Here is a 20944-nt window from a genome sequence, read left to right on the forward strand (position 1 = left end):
AGATATTGTCATTGTATGCATGGCATCAATTGTAAATCCCTGTGAAATCCCCCCTCTCTGGCTCAGGACATGGCTTATATGGTATGTGAGATGATTATCTTCGTGCACAGTTATTTTTTATAGCTAATATATATGTACTAGAAAATGTGCTTTACAAACAATATAACCTTCCTCTTCAACCTATGCTTGATAGACACGGCACACTTAAATTTTGGAAATTAGTTGACTTAAAATAAAAAACTAAGTAAATGAAAATACAGGGGTTTCAGCCATATGCTTAAATGTGTAACCATGAAACACAATTATGAGGTTTAGGCAAACTGGCGTGATCACTGCTATAGAGTCAACATCTGCTACTGCAATGATGTGAACAAAATCTCACCGCCTTGAAATGATCCTAAGTCCTTCAAGGACCCTTCCTCGTGAGGTTTGAGACCCGGCATAGAGAGCAGCACACAATTAACACAGTGTACCCGGGGGGTGCAAACATTGCACCTTACACTATTTGGCTGCCTTGTTGCAAAGGCAGCTGCATGGGATGGGACGTGGAGCGGCTCAATGGAAGTGATTTGGGAAAAGAAGTAATTCGAGCCCTTGGTTTCCCAGGCTCTCATCCCTCCCCTGCATTCAGCACACAGGACACTCACCTTTTCCCACTCTCGGTCCTTGTTCAGCACAATCACCACCAGCCTGGGGTGCACCTGGTAGCCCTCCTCAGTGAAGGACAGGTCTTTGCCGTCCCATGTCACATTGACCATAAATCTAGAAAGAGGGAGAGAGAAAGACAATGTTTTCAGGGAAGAAGAAGAGATGTGTCAAACCAATGAGTGGATGCCACCATCAGGGTAACACTGAAGAAGTGTACACTCACGACGCCATCCCCATCTCAAGCAGCCTCTATCTGTGGAAGGAGTAGTACGCATGCCAGCACTGCCCCCTGACCAGGCGCTCTTTTCCATGAGCCTACACTCATCCTCAGAATCCCCAATCCTGTACAGGCTTTAGTGACCAACTGTAATTTCTGTCCTGCCAGATCCATATACCTTGTTCAAACGACCTTAAAAAGGGATCAGAAAGCATGTTCTATCATGTTTTAACAAGCTTCCCTAAAGGAAACTCATAAACCACATGATCCACAACTTCAAAGACATGATTTCCCCTCCATTCATTATTCATTCCACCAATATTTATTGAACATTTGCTACATGCCAGGACTCACCTGGTTGGTTGGGCATAAATAAGGAAACAGACATGATCACTCTCCTCATGAAGCTTCTAGTATAAGGGAAAGTATGGACATTAGTTGATGAATTACAGATCTATGTCAGCGTTACCATAGCAAGGTGGGTGTGCTAGGTGAAAGTGAAACAAGAGTCATCAGACAAGACTTCCGTAAGGAAGTGCAGCTGGCCCTGAAGGATGAGTCAGCATTAACTAGAAAAGATGTAAGCATGTTCCAGGCCAAGGGAACATCATGTGCAAAGGCCCTGTGGTAGTACGTATGAGGGACTGAATGTAAGCCTGTGAGGATGAAGCTGAGAGAGACAGGAAAATGCAGGATGTGGGATGCCTGAGATGATGAATAGGAGCAAACAATGCAAAGCTTTTCGGGCCATGTTAAGGAGTCCCATCTTGTTTTAAAATAATGGAAGACAATGAAATTTTTAATTAGGAAGGTGACATGATCAGACTTTTCTTGTATAACATGACTTGAAGGCTGTGTAGAGAATGGATTTGAAGGGGACCAGAGTGCATATAGGGGGCTTGGTTACTGTGTACTCAATAGCCAGGTTAGATTTGATGTTGGCTTTGGTCCTGTTGTGGCCCTGAAGAAAGAGAAGGAAGAGTAGGAGCAGCAACAAATAGGACCAACTGGAGGTATTTGGTGATGGATTAGATGTGAGGGTGAGGGAGATAGGTTATTAAGGACAACGCTTCACTATCTTTCTTATATAATATCTCTGCAGTCAGCTTTTGGCAGAGGTATTTTCATTGCAGGTGGCATCTGTCTGTCTTACAACACTCCTATCGCCACCACTCCTCAAAGCCACCTGGTCTGCAGTAAGGTTGACCCAGGTGAGGAGGCAAGGCAGGGCTCGTCTCCCAGCCTTTGGGTTGGGAGTCCCCAAAGGTCCACATTTTCTTGCAGCTTGAGAAAAATGTGAGGTTGGTAACGGCTTCCACAAAAACACACCACTAAGCAGACACTCAATAAATAAAGTATGTTGGGTTGAAGCATTCAAAGACTTCCCAGACAGACACAGCATCTCAAAGTCATAGTATTTTCTTGGTTTACATTCCTTTGACACTAAAAGTAGATAAAGTAGTAAAATATTAAAGAGGAATACTAGACTACAGAAAAAGTCCAAAAAGACAGATTGACCTAACTGGCCTGCCCTAGGCCGTCATGCTGCAGATCTGGCCGTGTTGTGTGTGAGGAGAATGGCAAGATAAAGAAACTGGGTAAAGTCAAAGAACAAGGACTGTGTATCCATTCAATGTACTAGATGCGCCATTTGGGGGGTAGGTGTGGGGTGTAGGAAGTCAGTAATACTTTCAACAATAAAGACAAATTTTAAATAAATAAAAAAGAAAAAAATCATGTTTTTAAAGACAAGTTAATGGCCTGGAAAAGTGCACAGTATTTAATGTTAATCAAGCAGAAAAGAGGATAAAGCTAGGGCTTGTCTGTGCATGGAAATTTTACAGATACTTTTTATTTTCTTTTGTGTATCTTTGTAGTCTCCAAAGTTATGCAAATACTTTCCATTTTTAACAAAATACTGTTTTTAGCATAAAGCACTGCTATTTTAGAAGAAGCAGCAGAGTAATCACTATTTTATTTGGTACATTTGAGGCATCTCAGATCATTTTCTAATAAGAACATCTATTGATTCAACGACTCTTTACTGAATGTCTATTATGTGTCAGGCCTTATGGTGAGTCCTATAGATACAGAAATAAAAAACACAGTGCCCGTCTGTCCTCTTACCCACGTTCTTATAGTTCAGTAACACACATACATATACAATGATAGCACTAGAATGTCACTTGTGTACTAATGGACAGTTATTGTGATAAGTTGTGAGAACATAGAGAATGACCCCTAACTCAACTTAAGGGATTTAGGGAGGGCTCCTGCGGAGTGAAGGGACTGAGGAGAGGCAGGAGAAAAGGATTCTGAGCAGGATAATAATCTTTTTAAAAAATATATATTTTATTGATTTTTCACAGAGAGGAAGGGAGAGGGATAGAGAGCTAGAAACATCGATGAGAGAGAAACATTGACCAGCTGCCTCCTGCACACCCCCTACTGGGGATGTTCCCACAACCAATGTACATGCCCTTGACCGGAATCGAACCTGGGACCTTTCAGTCCGCAGACCGACGCTCTATCCACTGAGCCAAACCGGTTTCGGCCAGGATAATAATCTTAATTAAAGAAAACTCAACAAAGGGAGTGACACATGCTAAAGAAAGTAGAGAATAGCTTAGGAAGACAGTGGGATTTGTCTGGAGAGAATCTCTGAAGCCAGATCATAAGGGACCTTGGATGACACCCTGAGGGTTTGGATTTTGTTCAGAAGGCTGTGGGGATTCATGAAAGGTTTTAAGAGGAGGTAGGATGCACTCAGATGTGTTGCCAATAGAAGCATAAGTAAAAATGCTTCTTTGCATTTGAAGACAACTTCAACATTTTTGTTTATGGTTAAAAAACATTCATTATCTCGATAATCAGAGTGGGGTTTTTGTTGTTGTCGTTTCATCCTTTGCTGCTTCCTGGCTGTATTTGATGAACTAAATGGATGCGGTCCAGGCAGCACATTCAAGGAGTGTTCCCCTTCACACTCCCTTACTGAGACCCTGGAGAAGACAATTTGCATGGATTGGGAATTTGGTCAAGTTCCTCATTACTAGCCAGCTTTCAAAATACTAACTGGGGTCTACATGAAGCTGTCTATTTCCAAGTTAACTATTTTGGTTTTGTTCCCCAGGGTTATTTTTGGCTCTATCACATTATCTGGCACACCACTGAGCAGAGCGAATGTTTGGTGGTAGAGTGTGTTCACAGATCATCACCAGAAGTGCCATCCATCCATCCATCCATCCATGACCATCAATCCCTCAATACATTTATCCACCCATCTACTAGACATTTTGAATACCTACTATTTGTCACACCCCATACCAAGAACCATGCTAGGAAAATAGTACAAAAATAAGCAAATATACAGGGTGTCCCATAAACATGCATACACATTTTAACGGCTGATAGCTTAATTGATGTTTCTTTCTTTTCAGCCGGACTAATCTTTGAACACAGAAAATTCATCCTAAAATGTTACCGGAAGTATTAAACTCAATTGAAGTACAAACGCTGCCTTTATAATTATTCAAATCTAATAACTCACTTAATTTTCATTCCTTTTAAGCTTTAACTGATTTAAATAATGGATGAAGCCAGACTAAGCTTTGAACAAAGGAAATTTATCCACTAGACTTTTTTATGCAGATACATAAAACATAAAGTTTACAATACAAAACTGGAAACAGATAACAAATTAAGGGCACACAAATACCAAATGCAATGATTCTTGACAGTTGTGAGTCCATTGGTTTGTGTTATCAGCAGTGCCTGGACCAGAATGACCGTCAGTGTTGACAAAAAAAAAAAAAAGTATTCATTTCTGTATATTCTTTTAAATTTTGAAAATGAACTGTATGTTAATAAACACTAACTTTATAACCATTCAAAGTGTGTATACATTTTTAGGAACACCCTACATATCTGCAACAAATAACTGCAATAAAGAACAGTAAGTGTAGCCCTGGCCAGTGTGGCTCAGTTGGTTGGAGCATCATCTTATGCACCAAAAGGTGGTGAGCTCAATTCCTGGTTAGGCAGGGCACATACCTAGGTTTTGGGTTGGTTGGACCATGTGCAGAAAGCAACTGATTGATGGATTGATGTCTCTCTCTTACCTTTCTCTCTCTCTCTCTCTCTCTCTCTCTCTCTCTCTCTCTCTCTCTTCTTCCTTTCTCTCTCTCTCTCACACACACACACAACACACACACACACACACACACACACACACACACACACACACATTCTCTCTCTCCTTCTTCTGTCTAAAATCAATTTTAAGAAGAGCAGTAAGTGTAAAATTAGAGATATGTACTAAGTAGATTGGTAAAGAACATAAGGAATAGAGTAGCCAATTCTATTGTGGAGGCCGGGCTGAAATCAGGAAACAGAGTGGCAGATGTTTGGGTTGTGTCAGGAAGAAGAGCAAGGGCTGGCCAGGTGAACGGCAAGGGGAAGGAAAGGAGATGCACTGCATGGAGAAACTGCGAAGTCAAAGGCACAGAACCATGAAACAGGATGGAACTCTGTTCATGGAATTTCAACATAAAGACTCAGAGGAAGACCACTCATGTCCTTTACCTGGGCTAGAGAAAAATCTCTTACCAAGCCACTTTGTAGCTGCTCCCAAACTCAGAGTTAGGCCAGCTAATTCACTGAATTTCTTTTTTATTTTAATTGAATCCAATGAGCTCCAAGCCAGGTGTTGCTTATCCAACACTTTGAGATAAATAGCGTTCAGGTTGGATCTACCTAATGCCCTCATTAGGGTGAAACTGAAAAACTTTTCAATCATCAAGAGGTTTGGAAATATTCCATATGTTACCTGTTTGGAAAAGGCAGAGCAGAGAACAAATGTTTTCGGTTTGACTTAGACATGTGTCTTGGAGAGAGCCATTCACAGGACTATGTTGTATGAACTACAGGTCACAGTCACCACTTTAATCACGGAGCCAGCATGTGCTGTTGAGTACCCAGGTACCTAGTTGAAATTACTTAAACCCCTTCTTCTTTAACTCCCAATCTCTATTTCCTCCACTCATTCCCTTTTCTCCCATTTGTAGTGCAATTAGATGGAATTAGCAGGGTGATTGTTTAGATACAATCACTCTTCTTCAGATTTTATAGGAACAATTATATGGAAATTCTCATGCTTCAGATTTTTCTGTGTTCCTTTAAAATTAAATATTCTGGATCAATGAGTCCATATACTCAGTGTTAATATTGTCTTCTTCCTTCTCTTTCTTTTTTATTAAGGATCTTCAGTTCCTTGGGAGAAAAATATAACACTCTAACCCAAATTTTTGCTGAAAGGTAATTTCATTATAAAGTTGGCAGGGAGCAAGTACCTATTACCTTCAATTCCCCCATCCAATTTCTAGGAAGGACAATCCATATTTTCTTGGGCTTTCTTCTCATTTAAACTTGTTCCAAAGCAAAATTCTTTACTAGGGAAATATCATTGCACACCCCATTGCTTAGTTCCCATTAACACCTGCTGGGCACTTGTATAAAACAGTAAAATTTTATCACTGGTTTGTTTACTTCTCAAAAATTGATGATAAACATTTAGTGACTAGATAAAATATGAGAAATTCTGGCTGCTGCTATGCTTCAAATTACACTTTTAAAATTTCTATCAGGAGCAATAAATACATGAAAGCAAGCTGGGAAAATGTAGAAGGAGGGCCTCTGATGGTTTGCAGAGGGTCCACTTCTATGTCATCATCACCCATTGATGGTAAAGTGTCAAGTAGTTGTGTTTTATTGTTAGTGACATACCCAACACTAAACCAAAAAGTGTGTAAATCTACAGGGTGGGGCAAAAGTAGGTTTACAGTTGTTCATATGGAAAATAACAAAATAATTAATAACTAATAATCTCTATATATAAAAGCCTATTATACAAAGTGTTCCCTTGGGAGTTCGACCAGGAGACCGGGAGTTCGATCACTCGCTATGACGTGCACTGACCATGAGGGGGCGGCGCGGAACGAAGGGAGGCTCTGGCTGGCGGCCGGTGGTTGGGGAAGGGAGGTCCCAGCCGCTAGGGACCCTACCCGTTCATGAATTTCATCCAGTGGGCCTCTAGTACAAGAATTAACTCTGTGTCTTGTGTACCTACTTTTGCCCACCCTGTATATGACTTACATACAAGTTTCCTTTGGTATCTAGTCTTAGGGTATGAAGCTAAAGTCCAAGTAAAAGAAACATTACTTGCTTGCAATTCATGCCCTCTGATGTTGTGTGTGGAGATCAGAAAGAGCACTGAGAAACAGGTAGGCCATTTTCCCTGTATAATTATGACTACCAAAAATTGGGCCAGAATGTCTAGACCTGCGCTGTCTAATTTGGTAGCCACCAGCTACTGAGCACTTGAAACATTGTTAGTCTGAATAGAGATGTGCCATAAGGGCATGATACACACTAGACTTGGAAGACTTTGTATTAAAAAATTGTGTAAAAGAGTTCATGAGTAATTTGATATTGATTTCAGGTCAAAATAGTTTAGACATATTGGGTACAATAAAATCTATTGCTAAAATTAACTTTTACCTGTTTAAAGTGCTGCCAGAACATTTAAGATGACTTGTGGCCTACAGTGTCTGTCTATTGGACAGCTGTGGTAGACTGGCTTTGGTGAGTGTGGTTCCTATTATCCAATAGACCTTATGCATCATGAGGCAGCGACTGCATCTGCCCTGTGTAGTGCTTAGAGTGTCTGGCACATAGCTGGTGCTGAATGAATATACTCAGAATGGATAAAAGAACGAACTGCTATTTCTACATCGTGGATGACAAAACCGGCTCCACCACTGCCCAGATCCGTCATTTTGGACAGTGTATTTAAAATCCTCCTAGCTTCCATTTCCTTCTATGTAAAAATGGATTAGGTTAAACCATATGAACTAGCCATGACGTTTTCATGTGATTTAATATAACACATACCTAACTCCCAGGTTTGGAGTGGGATTAGTGATAGTGCACATAAAATGCTCAGCACAGTGCCTAGTACACAGCTGTTGGCCTAATAAATAGCAGCTAACATTTAGATAAATTTTCAGTGCATTTGTTACTGGTGTTTTTTTTTAACCTTGTCATGTTTTCGAACACTCTACCCCAAATGCAAGCAGATCTTTCTAAAACCACGCTTACCACTGCCATTCAGTACATTCATGTCCAGGGTCCCTCTGTCCTTTTGCCAAAAGCCAGCTGCATACGGGCCACATCAGCTCCTTCAACTTTACTTAAAATGTCTCATTCCTCCAGATTTCTATTTTCGCTCTTTTGCCTTACAGTGTGGTAAGTCTCCTTTAACTTCCAAAATCTGATTATTTGGAATGTTCTCTAGACATATTTATTATTCGCCATTTCCCTTCAGACTTTAATTCTCTTACTGTTTCATAAATGCCACCATAACCCATTTAGTGTTTCTCAATTTTAGGTTAATTTTCCATCTGCTTTGCCATTTGCCACATTCCCCGGGGCCTTTTCCCAAATCTCACTATCCCTTAAATACCTCAGTGAAGTGCTTTGGGTGTCACCATTTTTCCTTTGTCATTTAATTTACATGTGTGTTTTTTGTTTTGTTTTTGTTTTGTTTTGTTTTGTTTTTTTCAAAAGAGTCGCTGGTTTCTTAAACTCTTTTAAGTTCTCAAGACACTATCATTTTTTCCCATGGTTTTGCCCTTCCCAGTTTTCTCTTGTAGGTCTGAAATCCTCTCGCCTTTGCTGTTTCACTTAGCACCCTTGCATCTGCATTCCCTTATGGACATGAACCCTCCCCTCTCTTTAGAACAGAGTCATGGAGCAATCACCCTTCAGTTCCCAACTCCTGCACTGCCCCTTCCCCGGACACACCCTTGCACATTTCTTTTCAGAAAGTTTCTGAATGAATGCACTTTCCTTTTTGCCCAGGGCTCAGTTTCTTATACTCCTTGGTGGTTTCCCATTTCTTCTGAACAATTATTGAAGGCATGACCACAGAGCTGAGACTTAAATGTCAGGATAGAAATGTAATAACTTGAACACACAGACCTGCATTTTCTAGCCCAGCGTCATCCAAAACAGACCCAGGAACTACATCATAAAGAAAAAGAAAGAACTGGGCTTTAAAAAAGAGGGGAGTATTTACTCTTTCAACTCCAACCTTCCTGTGGCCAAGTAAAACAAAATAATGTTAATTGTCCTGGCTGAGCAATACTGAATTTTTAAAAAATAATTAGAACAGGATATGGTATGATCCATAAGGCAGGGATCCTTGTTTGATCGCTGTGATTCTAAAACACCTAAGAGAATGTGTGTCTTGCAAGAAGCTCTGAAAAGTATTTGTTGACTAAATGAATGAGCAGACAGAGGCCTCCAGGAAATTGCTCATCCAATGCTTATTTCCTGCCAGCAACTTCAGACAGGCAATTCTGCAAGATGTTGGCTTTGGAATCCGAGAGCCTGGGTTAGACTTCCGTTCTGTGGCTTTCAATCCCAGGTAAGTATAAATTCTCAGAGCATCCGTTTCCTCTTTTGTAAAAGTGAGGTTATAATAGCCACTTCACTGTGTAATTATAGGGATAAATTAGATGTCATTTAATGAGATAAGGTATGTAATGTGGCCGGCAAAGTGTTTGTCACAAACAAATGATGGTAGCAGTTGCCATGGTTTTACATAATTATCTTTTCTCCTCCTAAAATTTGAGATTAAAGGCTTTCTTTCAGATGTTGGAGGGTCGTTGTGGCTGCTGATTCCAGTTCCCCAAGGGAGACAATGAGCCCCCTAGGCCCCTGCCCCAAGGAAAGAGGAGGAGCTAATCTGATAGCTCAGAGCCCTCAGTACCCCCAGACCAGGCTATGGCGCAAGGGTGGTGACTCGGTGCCAGCCTGCCCTGCACCTCTCCTGGTTTCTCGTCTCTATTTGGTGAGCACACCTCAGACAAAGGTGACTTTTGGGGACACATTCCACATGCTGTCTTTTGTAATACAACTTCTAAGTCCGAAACTTGTATTAAGTTAGGACAAAGCTTACTCTGTAAATATGACCCTTCCCCCTCCCAGACCCTCCCTCAGCACACAGTACACCTGAACCATGTGGCCAAAGGTTTACACAGGGAGCAGGACATACAGAGTAGGGTCTAAGATGCATGTCCTAACTCTACCTCATCAGGAGTTATTGGAAGCCCGAGTGTCCATTACTAAAGTGGTTCTCAGAGTCTCACTCTCCTCTTATTCCTCAAGTGTGTGGTTCTTTCAGGAACCGGGTTGGGGATCTGGACAATCTTGAAGTTCTGGATAGTATTTTGTAACACTGTCAAAATAGCTCCAAATATATCACCATTAACCTCTAATGCCTGCCTCTTCTAATCATTTGGAACTGAGACCAATGGAACCATCCTTGTAATGAGCATCTATTCCAAGAGAGCCAAAAAAAAATTAGGTAATGTGCAAAGCAGTTTCTGTGAGCTCACCTGCGTCTATGCTTCCAAATTATTTGGGATCGCAAACAGGCAGTTGTGCATAAATGTTGCCTCCCTACCCCCCAGTAGTTTATAGAATGGAATGATATGGGTCAATTTAAGGTGTGATTTTATCCAAGAATTTCTGGACATCCCACCCTGGAATATAGGCCCCATGAGAACAGGGCAATTGTCTATATTTTGTTCTTGGCTATATCAACATTCCAGAACCTGGAACAGTGCCTGGTGAAGAGATGTTCAATGCATGTTCACTGAAGGGATAAAAAGTCTCCGTTCTTTGTCATGTTCTCTTGCCCTCTGCCAATGAGTCCTACTTTATCTCTCCATCCAGTGGGTGTCAGTCTGTGCTCCATGGATCCCTGGGGATCTGATGAGGTAACTCTAAGACAGAGGAGATGTTGGGGTGAAGGCACTAGCCTTCTAGGATTTCCACCTCTGCTTGAATCTTTTATATGCTGGGCTTCCTTTAAGTTATTATTTGGGAAAAATCTACTGCTTATATCAGTTATTTAAACAAATAAGCTAGAAAACAATTAAGAAACTTGCCCCCCATGCTGATGCACAGGAGGGATTCTGGTCTTCAAATAAGGAGGCCTAGGATCTTGTCCCACCTCCCTGAATATGTGACTAATAACTTCTTAAAGAAAGGGACTAAAATGTATTTGGCACCTAATACGTGTTAAGTGTCATACCAGATATTTTCTATCTGTTCATGAACTTTCACCCTAAGAACTAAGTGTGGACTTTCCCATTTTACAGAGAAAGAACAAAGGCCCAGAGGATTTTTAGGTTGGTGCCAAAGGCGACAGAGGGTGCCAGACACTTGTTTGTCCATCAATATCCTCGCTCTCTCCTCTTCTGCCTTAGGAATAGAAACCCCCATATTTAGCTGGCACATAGCGTTTTACCATAAACTTTACATTTCCCAGCCTTCCTTGGAGCTAGGCATGACCATGTGTCTATGTTCTGTCCAATAGAAGAGAGAAGATATGATATGTGTAACTTATAGGAAGTACCTCATGGGGAGGGAACGGGCCCTTCTCTGCTCCTTCCTCCTTCCTGCTGGCTGCGAGGCACAGACGTGATCGCTGGAGCCCGAACAGCCATCTCGGTCACCGTTAGGTAAAGCCACCGACGGAGGGTGGCAGAGTCGCAAGGCAGAAGCAGCCTGGGTCCCTGACACCATGGAGTACCACACAAGCGCTGGGCCACCTCTGAACTTCTATTGCAGAAAAGAGAACTCAATGCCTCTCTTGTCTAAGCCACTTTTATGTTTAGGGTTTTGTGTCACTTAAAAACAACATTAATCCTTGCTGGATTAAGAGGTCGATTGACTCTCTGAACCAAAATGGATTCCAAAGACTTTCAGCTATTTAGCTTCTCTGCACCTCAGTTAACCTTCTCTGAAAACTATGGGCATGGCACTACATACCCTTTGTTTCCTTCCAGCTCTGCAATATTTGATCCTATCTCCTGTTCTCCCTCCCAATATATAACCCTATATTTGGTCCCACCCCCCGTCTCCTAGTACATGCTGTTCCTCTCACCTAGAATGCCTTCCCTCCTCATTATGTTCAATCTAAACCCAATATTTTTTTTTTTTTGGCAAGTCTAATTTCAGGCTCCATTTCTGCCACATGGCGTTTCCTGATAATCTTACCTCTTAATCCATACCTCACGCTATAGCCCTTAGCAATACGTCATCCCCTGCTGTTCTCCTAAGGATTTCTCATCCACACATTTGGTCTCACCAGAAGCGAAGATCAGGTCTTGGCTTCAGTCGTTCCTGTTTCTCTAACACCATGCTGTCGGGCACAGCATGCTCAACATTTATTGACTCAATTCAAAACGCAGTTCATTAATCTTCACCTCAGGACTACGTTCTGCCCACTTAACACCAAACACAGGACTGAGTGCGGATGATAAGCCGGGCCACGTGTCTTTGTGTGTATTATGTTCTGTAGATATAATTCCTTCCCACCCTCTTCATCAGGGGTGGGGAATGTACGGCCCCAGAAGTCATTTGTCTGGCCCTGCCAAGGCATTAGGGGTGAGTTAATTAAATGTTTGACCAAATAAAGCAGGCTAAGTTTTAAGTTGATACTTTTGTATGGCCTGAGAATGATGTTGTAACTATCCACATGGCCCTTGCAGAGAAAAGGTTCCCCACCCCTGCTCTACATCATGTTTACTGGCCACCCCTCATGATCATTGCAAAGCCTGCCCACCAAGTCTTACCCAATCCCTCCAAGTCAGATATGTTATCTCCCAATTCTCAGCCTCTACACCATATGTGGTATGCTCCTCTCTTAGAATATACCTTCATTGTTCATGTATAGTCCCATCCAGTTGGAGAGAATTTTTAAAAGCACCTTTTTTTTTAAGACCTTTGTGGTGGTTAATTTTATGTGGTTGGACTAAGGGAAGCCTGGATAGCTCGTAAACGTTATTTCTGGGTGTGTCAGTGAGAATATCTGGAAGAGATTAGTGTTTGAATTGGCAGAGTGAGTAAAGAAGGTAACTCACCCTGGTCAGGTGGCTCAATTGGCAGGGGCATCATCCCATACACCAAAAGGTGCAGGTTCAATTCCTGGTCAGGGCATATACCTAAGTTGTGGGTTTGATTTCCTATCAGGGTGAGTATGGGAGGCAACTGATCGATGTTTCGCTCTCACATTGATATTTCTCTTTCTCTCTCCCCCTTTCTCTCTCTCTAAAATCAACTTTAAAAAAAATCATTGAGTGAGGATTTTTTTTTAAAGAAGATAACTCTAATCAATATGGGTGAGCACCATCTGATCCCTTGAGGATCCAAATAGAACAGAAGGCAGAGAAAAGATGAATTTGTTTTCTCTGCTTGAGCGTAGATGTCCATTTGCTCCTGGCCTTGACATCATTGCTCCTGGTTCTCTGGCTTTTGGACTTGGACTGGGACTTACACCACTGGCTCTGGTTCTCAGGCCTTCATGTTTGGACTAGAACTACATCTCCAGCTTGAAGATGTCAGATCACGGGACTTCTCAGCTCCCATAATCATGTAAGCCAACCCCTCCTAATAAATATTTTTCTGTATAGCTATGTCTATGTCTATGTCTATGTCTATGTCTATGTCTATGTCTATGTCTTATAAACTCCTTGAGGACAAAAGTTCCTAACCTAGTACTTTGAACTCTGGGAACAGAATAGAGAGAAGAGCAGATTTAGAGATAGACAAGTTGAAGTTGAGTTTTAAATCCATTATTATTGGCACTATACCCTTAAACAAATCACCCAAGTTCTCTGAGATTCGGCTCACTCCTGTGTCAGTGGGCAAAAACCACTGTCTCAGTCAGTTCTGGCTGCTACCAATTACCATAGACTGGGTGGTTTAAACAAAAAGTATTTCTCTCTCACAGTTCTGGAGGCTGGAAGTCCAAGATCAAGCCCTGGAAGATTTGTGTTCTGGTGAGACTCCACTTCCTGGTTTACAGTCTCTTATTGTGAGCTCACATGGTTAAAGAGATAGCTCCCAAGTCTCTTCCTCTTCTTATAAGGGCACTAATCCCAACATAAGGGCCCCATCCTCCTGACCTCATCTAACCTTAATTACCATCCAAGGGCTCCATCTCCAAATAACATCACATGGATATTATAGTTTCAGTGTATAAGTTTGGGGGTGGAGGTACACAAACATTCAGTGCATAGCAACCACATAGTTTCATGGTGGTAGCGCTAAGAGTTAGATGAGGGCCTATAACAATACATTTCTTGATTGAGATCCCTAAGTAGTATGAACAATTATCCTGGTTTTCCTGGAACTGGGGGGTTTCCTGGGGCATGGAACTCAATGCTAAAACCAGAACCATAAATTAAGAATTTGGTCCACTAAGCAACATCACAAAAGCACATCTACAAAAAGGCTTCAAGTCCATTTCTTAACAAACACATCAATTCAAACAAATATTAATTGAGTGGTTGTGGTCCTTTCCCCAAAGTCATTTAGAGTTTAAGGGGAAACAGTTATTATCAGGAAATAATTACAAACATATAAATAATTACAATAAATGAAAATATATTTGCAACTAAAGTCCCTGATGCTATAGGATCATTAGCAGGGGGACCTAATCCATCAGAAAACTGGTTAGTTTTCCATTACTCCATTTCTACCTTAAGGATAAGCACCAAGTTGAGTTCTCAGGAGGAATAAAGAACTCTCTGCTTTCCCAGACAGAGAAGGTAACATCCATAAGTGAAACGGACCAGGTGCAAGATTACAGACAGTGGGAAAAACACCAGCAAGAGGCATTCAAAATCATTTAAAAACACTACTTTAAATGAAATAAAACAAATCACTCCTCACTTCTTTGAAATCTGATCTCTATTCAAACTTAAGAATATCTGTGTTTCTTCCTCTAACAAAAACACAAGCTTCCTTCTATGATTGCATCCCTTGTAGGGTGGCTTATTGACATACAAAAAGCCCTCTTCTTTGGAAAAGCCCTCCCCACTAAATACACCTGGCCATCTATGCTTCCCACCATCCCCATAAAAAACAGATCTGGTGGGGGAGGGGTGCGCCTGTTCCAAGCTGTATCCATCAGATTCTCTCTCCTGAAATTTTGAAACTTGATAGGTGAGACAGAGACCACAAGTTTTGGGATCTGGACCAAGTGATAATAACTTTACCCTACCAATGAATGTTGCCTCGCCTTCTGACCTTTCCAAACCTTGGCTGCTCAACTTCTCCTTTGATTTTTAAAGACACTCTGATAGTCCCAATATATTTTCTATCGTTCCCTCTTCACTACCTCCTTTTGTTTAAATTAAGCTAATCAGAGGTCATTTATGTCACTTACTGCCAAAATAACTTAAGTAATATTCACTTTGTTCCTATCTGGACTACTATATCTTACCTAGTCTCCAGATTCCTTATATATCATCCCTCGGATTAATAAACCCACCTGCCAGGTAAAAGATCCTAAACCTTTAGTGCTGATTATGTATAATTCTGTTCCAAAGCCTAAAATGACTCCCTATTGTCCAGAGATAAAAATCCATGCTCCTCCTTTGTCAAATATTAATTGAGCATAGTGGTTTGGGTTGATTTCTGGGTTCTTTATTCTATTCCATTGATCTATATGTCTGTTCTTATGCCAGTACCAGGCAGTTTTGAGAACAGTGGCTTTGAATACAGCTTGATATCTGGTATTGAGATCCCTCCTACATTGCTCTTCTTTCTCAGGATTGCTGCAGTTATTCGAGGTCTTTTTTTATTCCAGATGAATTTTTGGAGAGTTTGTTCTAGGTCTGTGAAATATGCCATTGGTATTTTAATGGGGAGTGCATTGAATCTATAGATTGCTTAGGGTAGTATGGACATTTTAATGATGTTGATTCTACCAATCCATGAAAACGGTATACTCTTCTATCTATTTTGTCTTCCTCTATCTCTTTTTTCAATGTCCTATAGTTTTCTGAGTAGAGGTCTTTTACCTCCTTAGTTAAGTTTATTCCTAGGTATCTTAATTTTTTTGGTGCAATGGTAAATGGGATTTTTTTTTTAATGCTAAGTGAAATAAGTCAGAGAAAGATAAATATCACATGATCTTACTCATTTGCAGATTATAATGAACAATATAAACTGATGAACAAAAACAGATTCAGAGACAGAGAAGCATCGATCAGATGCTCAAACCTCAGAGGGAAGGTAGGGGAGGGTGGGAGTAAGGGGGAGAGATCAACCAAAAGACTTGTATGCATGCCTATAAGCCTACCCAATGGACACAGACACCAGGGGGGTGAGGGCATGTACAGGAGTGGGTTGGGGGGGGGAATTGGGGATATGGACACATATGTAGTACCTTAATCAATAAAAAATCAATTAAAAAATCCATGCTCCTTAGCCAATTTTAACTTTCATCCTTACTTCCTATAACTGTTCTTTATGTATCCTGCTTTGGAGCAAACCCAAGCATTTCATGGTCTCTGCTAAAACCTTATGATATTCCACTTCCTGGCTTTTGCTCCTACACTTTCTTTCCACTGGGAAAGCAGTAATCACTGTTATTTCTGGCTGCCTCCATTTACTGGTAATAGATCCTCCCTTTCCTGGCCAATAGGAGTGCCTCTGGCCACAGTGATTCCTTCAGGAGTGGGCACATGACTCAGGCTCATCCAATCAGATTCCTTCTCTGAGAATGTTCTCTTGCAGCTAAAGAAGAGAACTTTCTCTCTTGACCTATGGAGATACAGTGACAAAAGTCGATGAATTCAGACCTATTTTAGATGACATGTTTTCCTATCTCATGGTGTGAGGTGGGGACAATGAGCCATAATGGAGATGAACATAGGAGGGAGAAAAAGAGAGAGGGGGAGAGAACTGAAGATATCATTTGAAGCTGGATCTAGACATGCCAAATAACAGGTTCACCTCCACTCTTTCCAGTTGAATGGACGAATAAATTATTTTGTTTTTCCTTAAGTTAATGAGAAATGGTTTTCTATTGCTTAAAATCACCAATATCTTAATTAATGTAAAATACTTTTCTCCCCTAAATAGTTCAGACCTTCCAAAACTAAGCACAGAGTTCATCTCTTCCCAAAGGTCTCACGCCCTCCTCAGAAGCCCCATCACTTCCTTTGCATCTCCCATTCCACTTTGTTATTATTGTTATTATAGAGTCTCTCTCTCTCTCTCTCTCTCTCTCTCTCTCTCTCTCTCTCTCTCTCTCTCACACTCACACACACACACACACACACACACACACACACACCATTTCCTTTGCTAGAGGGTTAATTCTGGGGGAACAGGGACCGTGTCTGAGTTGTCGCCACATGGCCCGCACCCCGAGCACAGCATCCAGCATATGGCAGGTGATCAGTGACCATTTGCTAAATGCGCAGGAGCAGGTTTTCATCTGGCCAGAGCTGGAGTCCTCGGCAGCGAGGACACTGCCCCGGTGTGCTGGCCGGCACCTCAGAACCATCAGGACAGAGTAAATATGTCCTGGCCAAAGCAGCAGTCTGGACGCGGCCCAGTCTCACGGTGAAACCTGGCATCCTATGTACATACAGTAGTAACAATGTTTCACGTCCTGCCACAGGTTTCGGGGGTGGAAATGCGTCCCCAAAGACTCCGCTTTGCAGCCCCCGTCCCTGCCCTGAGAGTCATATAGTTGCCCATAATTGCTAGGCCACTTTCTCGGTGGGGAAGGAAATGCTGTGTTTACCTCCTAACAAGCAAAGAAGAACAGAGAGATCCAAGAGGTTTGGGTTTTTTCTTTGTATAAATGATAGAAAGAATATAGGTTTTGATTTTCTTTAGCTCCTCTGCCTACTTGTTTTCCAAATAGCTTTAAAGAGTTCATTTTAGCCCTGGCCAGTGTGGCTGAGTTGGTTGGAGTGCCATTCCGTGCCCGGATAGGTGGTCGTTTTGATCCCCAGTCAGGACACATGTGGGAGGCAATCGATGGATGTCTCTCTCTCACATTGATGTTACTCTCTTTCCCTTCCTCTCCCTGAAGTCAATTTAAAAAATAGTTATTTTTACAATGACAGGGAAATAATTGTAAGAAAAGTAAGAAGTAAAAGAGAAAACAAAAGAGTAGAAAGAAAAAAAAAAAGAAGGAAGCAATGTTAAGGAGAAGAAAAAGCCTGGGGAAGGCAGAGACAAATAGACTGGGGAGAGAAGTGTGGAAAAGGGAGGGCTGGTGTCTTCTCACACTTACATAACAAAACAAAATGGAGTTTGAAGCTGAGCAGGGCCCTTCAGGAAAGCTGGAGAGGGCGATGTGGGAGGCGATCCTTGCCAGTGGGATGGGAGCGAGAGTGACAAGATGGAGCGAGTCCAGCGCTGGTCAGCAGCAAGCAGGAAGGGGAGCAGGGAGAGCAGGGCCCACGCTGTGGTCTGGCTCCACGCCCTCCATGGCGACACTGGGAAAGTAGGTCAGTTGCAGAGCTGGCGGGGAGATGAATGGTCAGCCAGGAGCAAGTGATGGCAAGTGAGGCTGCGAGTGAGAGGCTGACCTGACATGGGACCTGGGAAATGCGGCACTTCCCAGTGCAACAGGAAGAATGGAAGCCAGTTCCAGCCAGCCCTGCCCAATAGGCCTTTCCCAAGGAGGAAATATGATATGTCTGATACCTGACATGGCAGCCCACCTTTGCAAAGCCCAATAGGATAGCCGCCCATCACCTGTGGCTACTGAGCCCTTGAAATGTGGAGAGTGTGACTGAGGAACTGTATTTTCAATTTCATTTTATTTTAAATAATTTAAATTGAAATAGCCACATATGGCTAGTGGCTGCCATATTGGATAACATATCTAGGAACTGTGTGCATCATATTAAAAAAGGAATTGTGCCCTAGTTGGTTTGGCTCAGTGGATAGAGCATCGGCCTGCGGACTGAAGGGTCCCAGGTTCGATTCCAGTCAAGGAACATGGCCAGGTTTCAAGCTTGACCCCCAGTCGGAGGTGTGCAGGAGGCAGTCAATCAATGATTCTCTCTCATCATTGATCTATTTCTCTCTCCCTCTCCCTTCCTCTCTGAAGTCAATAAAAATATATTTAAAAAAAATAATTGATTGCCAAGAGGAACCAAAAGACTGCTTTCCCAGATGTAATCAGCATACTTCAGGTTGTACGCAGATAGATGCATTGGGATGGTGCACGGGTTGACTTTATCTTTAGAATTAAATTTGTTTATTTTAATGTATATTTGAAAAATGGAGCTAGCACAATCAAACCCATTATTTCATAGATATCATTGCTTGGAAGAAACTATGGTGGAATTTTATATTTCTAAAAAGGTAAATCAGTAAATAAAAAGTACTATGTGACAAATGTCACAGAGAGTTTACAGATACAACAGAAAGCAATGAACATATTTCACATAAATGGAATCATACAATATATGGGGGTTTGTACCTGGCTTCTTTCACTTAGCGTAATGTTTTCAGGGTTCATCTATGTTGGGCATGTATCAATATTTTATTCCTTTATGTCTGAATAAATATTTCATTGAATGGATGGACCATATAAATGTATCCACATATCTGGTGATGGACATTTGTGTTATTTATACTTTTTAGTTATTGTGAGTGGTACTGCTATGAACATCCCTATATACGTTTTTGCTTGCATGCCTGTTTTTCATTTTTGGGGTATGTAATCGTTTAGAGTGATGGAAAAGTCATGGAACTAGAGAGTGGTGATGATTATCCATTGTGAACATACTTACTGCCACCAAGTTGTACAGTTTTAAATGGTTAAATGCCAAATTTTATGTTATATGTATTTAACACAATAAAACTTTGTTTTTTAAAAAGTAATGAAGAAAGTAAGTAGATGGCTGAATAGAAACTGAGTTGATTCAAATTACATAAAAAGTAGCTTAAACGGAGAGATTAGATTTTTTCAGGGATCCCAGAGTATCCTTTTATCCAAGAATCATTTCTACAACATCTCTGGCAGAAAGGTGAGCCTGACACCATAAACACAAGAAAGAAAAGCAAAATTAACAAGTGAGACTACATTAAACATGCATGGCAATATATATGGTTTAACAACATAAAGCAACAACCGTTGGAATGGGAGAAAAATCTTTGAATACCACGTATCAGATAAAGGGCTAATGTCCAAAATAGATAAGAAACTTACAACTCAAATGGGCAAAGGATTTAAATAGACCTTTTGCCAAAGAAGACATACAAACGGCCAACAGGTACATGAACAAGTGCTCAACATCACCAATCATCAGGGAAAAGCAAATCAAAACAACAATGAGCTATCACCTCACACCTGTCAGAATGGCTATTATATAAAGAAGAGATAACAAGTGTTGGCAAGGATGTGGAGAAAGGGGAACCCAGGTGCACTGTTGGTGGGAATGTAAAGTGGTGCAGCCATTCATTATGGGGTAAGCAGCCAAAGGAAATGAACAGAGAATCTCGAAGAGATATCTGCACTCCCATGAGGTAGCGTCATTCACAAAGATCAAAACGTGAAAACAACCTAAGTGTCCTCCCACAGATGAATGGATAAAGACAATGGTAGATACACATATTTTTCAGCCACAGAAAAGAAGAAAAATACTTCTATTTGGAACAACATGGATGGACCTTGAGGGTTTCATGCTAAGTGAAATAAGTCAGACAGAGAGACAAATATTGTATGACCTCACTTATATGTGGAATCTAAAAACAAAAACAAACAATAACAGCACAAAAAACAACCAAGCTCATAGATACAGAGAACAGATTGGTTGTTCTCTGAGGCAGGGGGGTGGAGGGGTGAATGAAATGGGTCAATGTGGACAAAAGGTACAAATTTTTAGTTATAAAATAAATAAGTTATAGGGTGTAATGTACAGTATGGTAACTACAGTTTATAATACTCTGATGTGAATGGGAAAGTTGCTAAAAGAGTAAATCCTAAAAAAAACTCATCACAAAAATAAATGTGTCTAGATGCTAACTAGACTTACTGTGGTGATCATTTCACAGTATATACAAATATCAAATCATTATGTTGTACCTCAGTACAGGTACAACATAATAATAGCACTATTATACCTCAACAACAAAAAATACTCATTTCATAGGACTGGTGTGAATATTAAACGAGGTTTTAAG

The 20944-nt window shown here is 41.1% G+C and overlaps 1 protein-coding gene across 2 annotated transcripts in view; it reads right to left on the reverse strand.

The window, feature by feature from the left end:
• GRIN2A (glutamate ionotropic receptor NMDA type subunit 2A) overlaps window positions 1-20944 on the reverse strand; it is a 366833-nt gene that overhangs the window by 112540 nt on the left and 233349 nt on the right. For both annotated transcript variants that reach the window (XM_054714240.1, XM_054714241.1), the window contains exon 3: window positions 648-762. In XM_054714240.1, coding sequence (XP_054570215.1) covers window positions 648-762 — 115 coding nt within the window. The remainder of the gene's footprint in view (window positions 1-647; window positions 763-20944) is intronic.

The sequence above is a fragment of the Eptesicus fuscus genome, chromosome 4 (assembly GCF_027574615.1).
Source record: "Eptesicus fuscus isolate TK198812 chromosome 4, DD_ASM_mEF_20220401, whole genome shotgun sequence".
Classification (NCBI taxonomy): domain Eukaryota; kingdom Metazoa; phylum Chordata; class Mammalia; order Chiroptera; family Vespertilionidae; genus Eptesicus; species Eptesicus fuscus.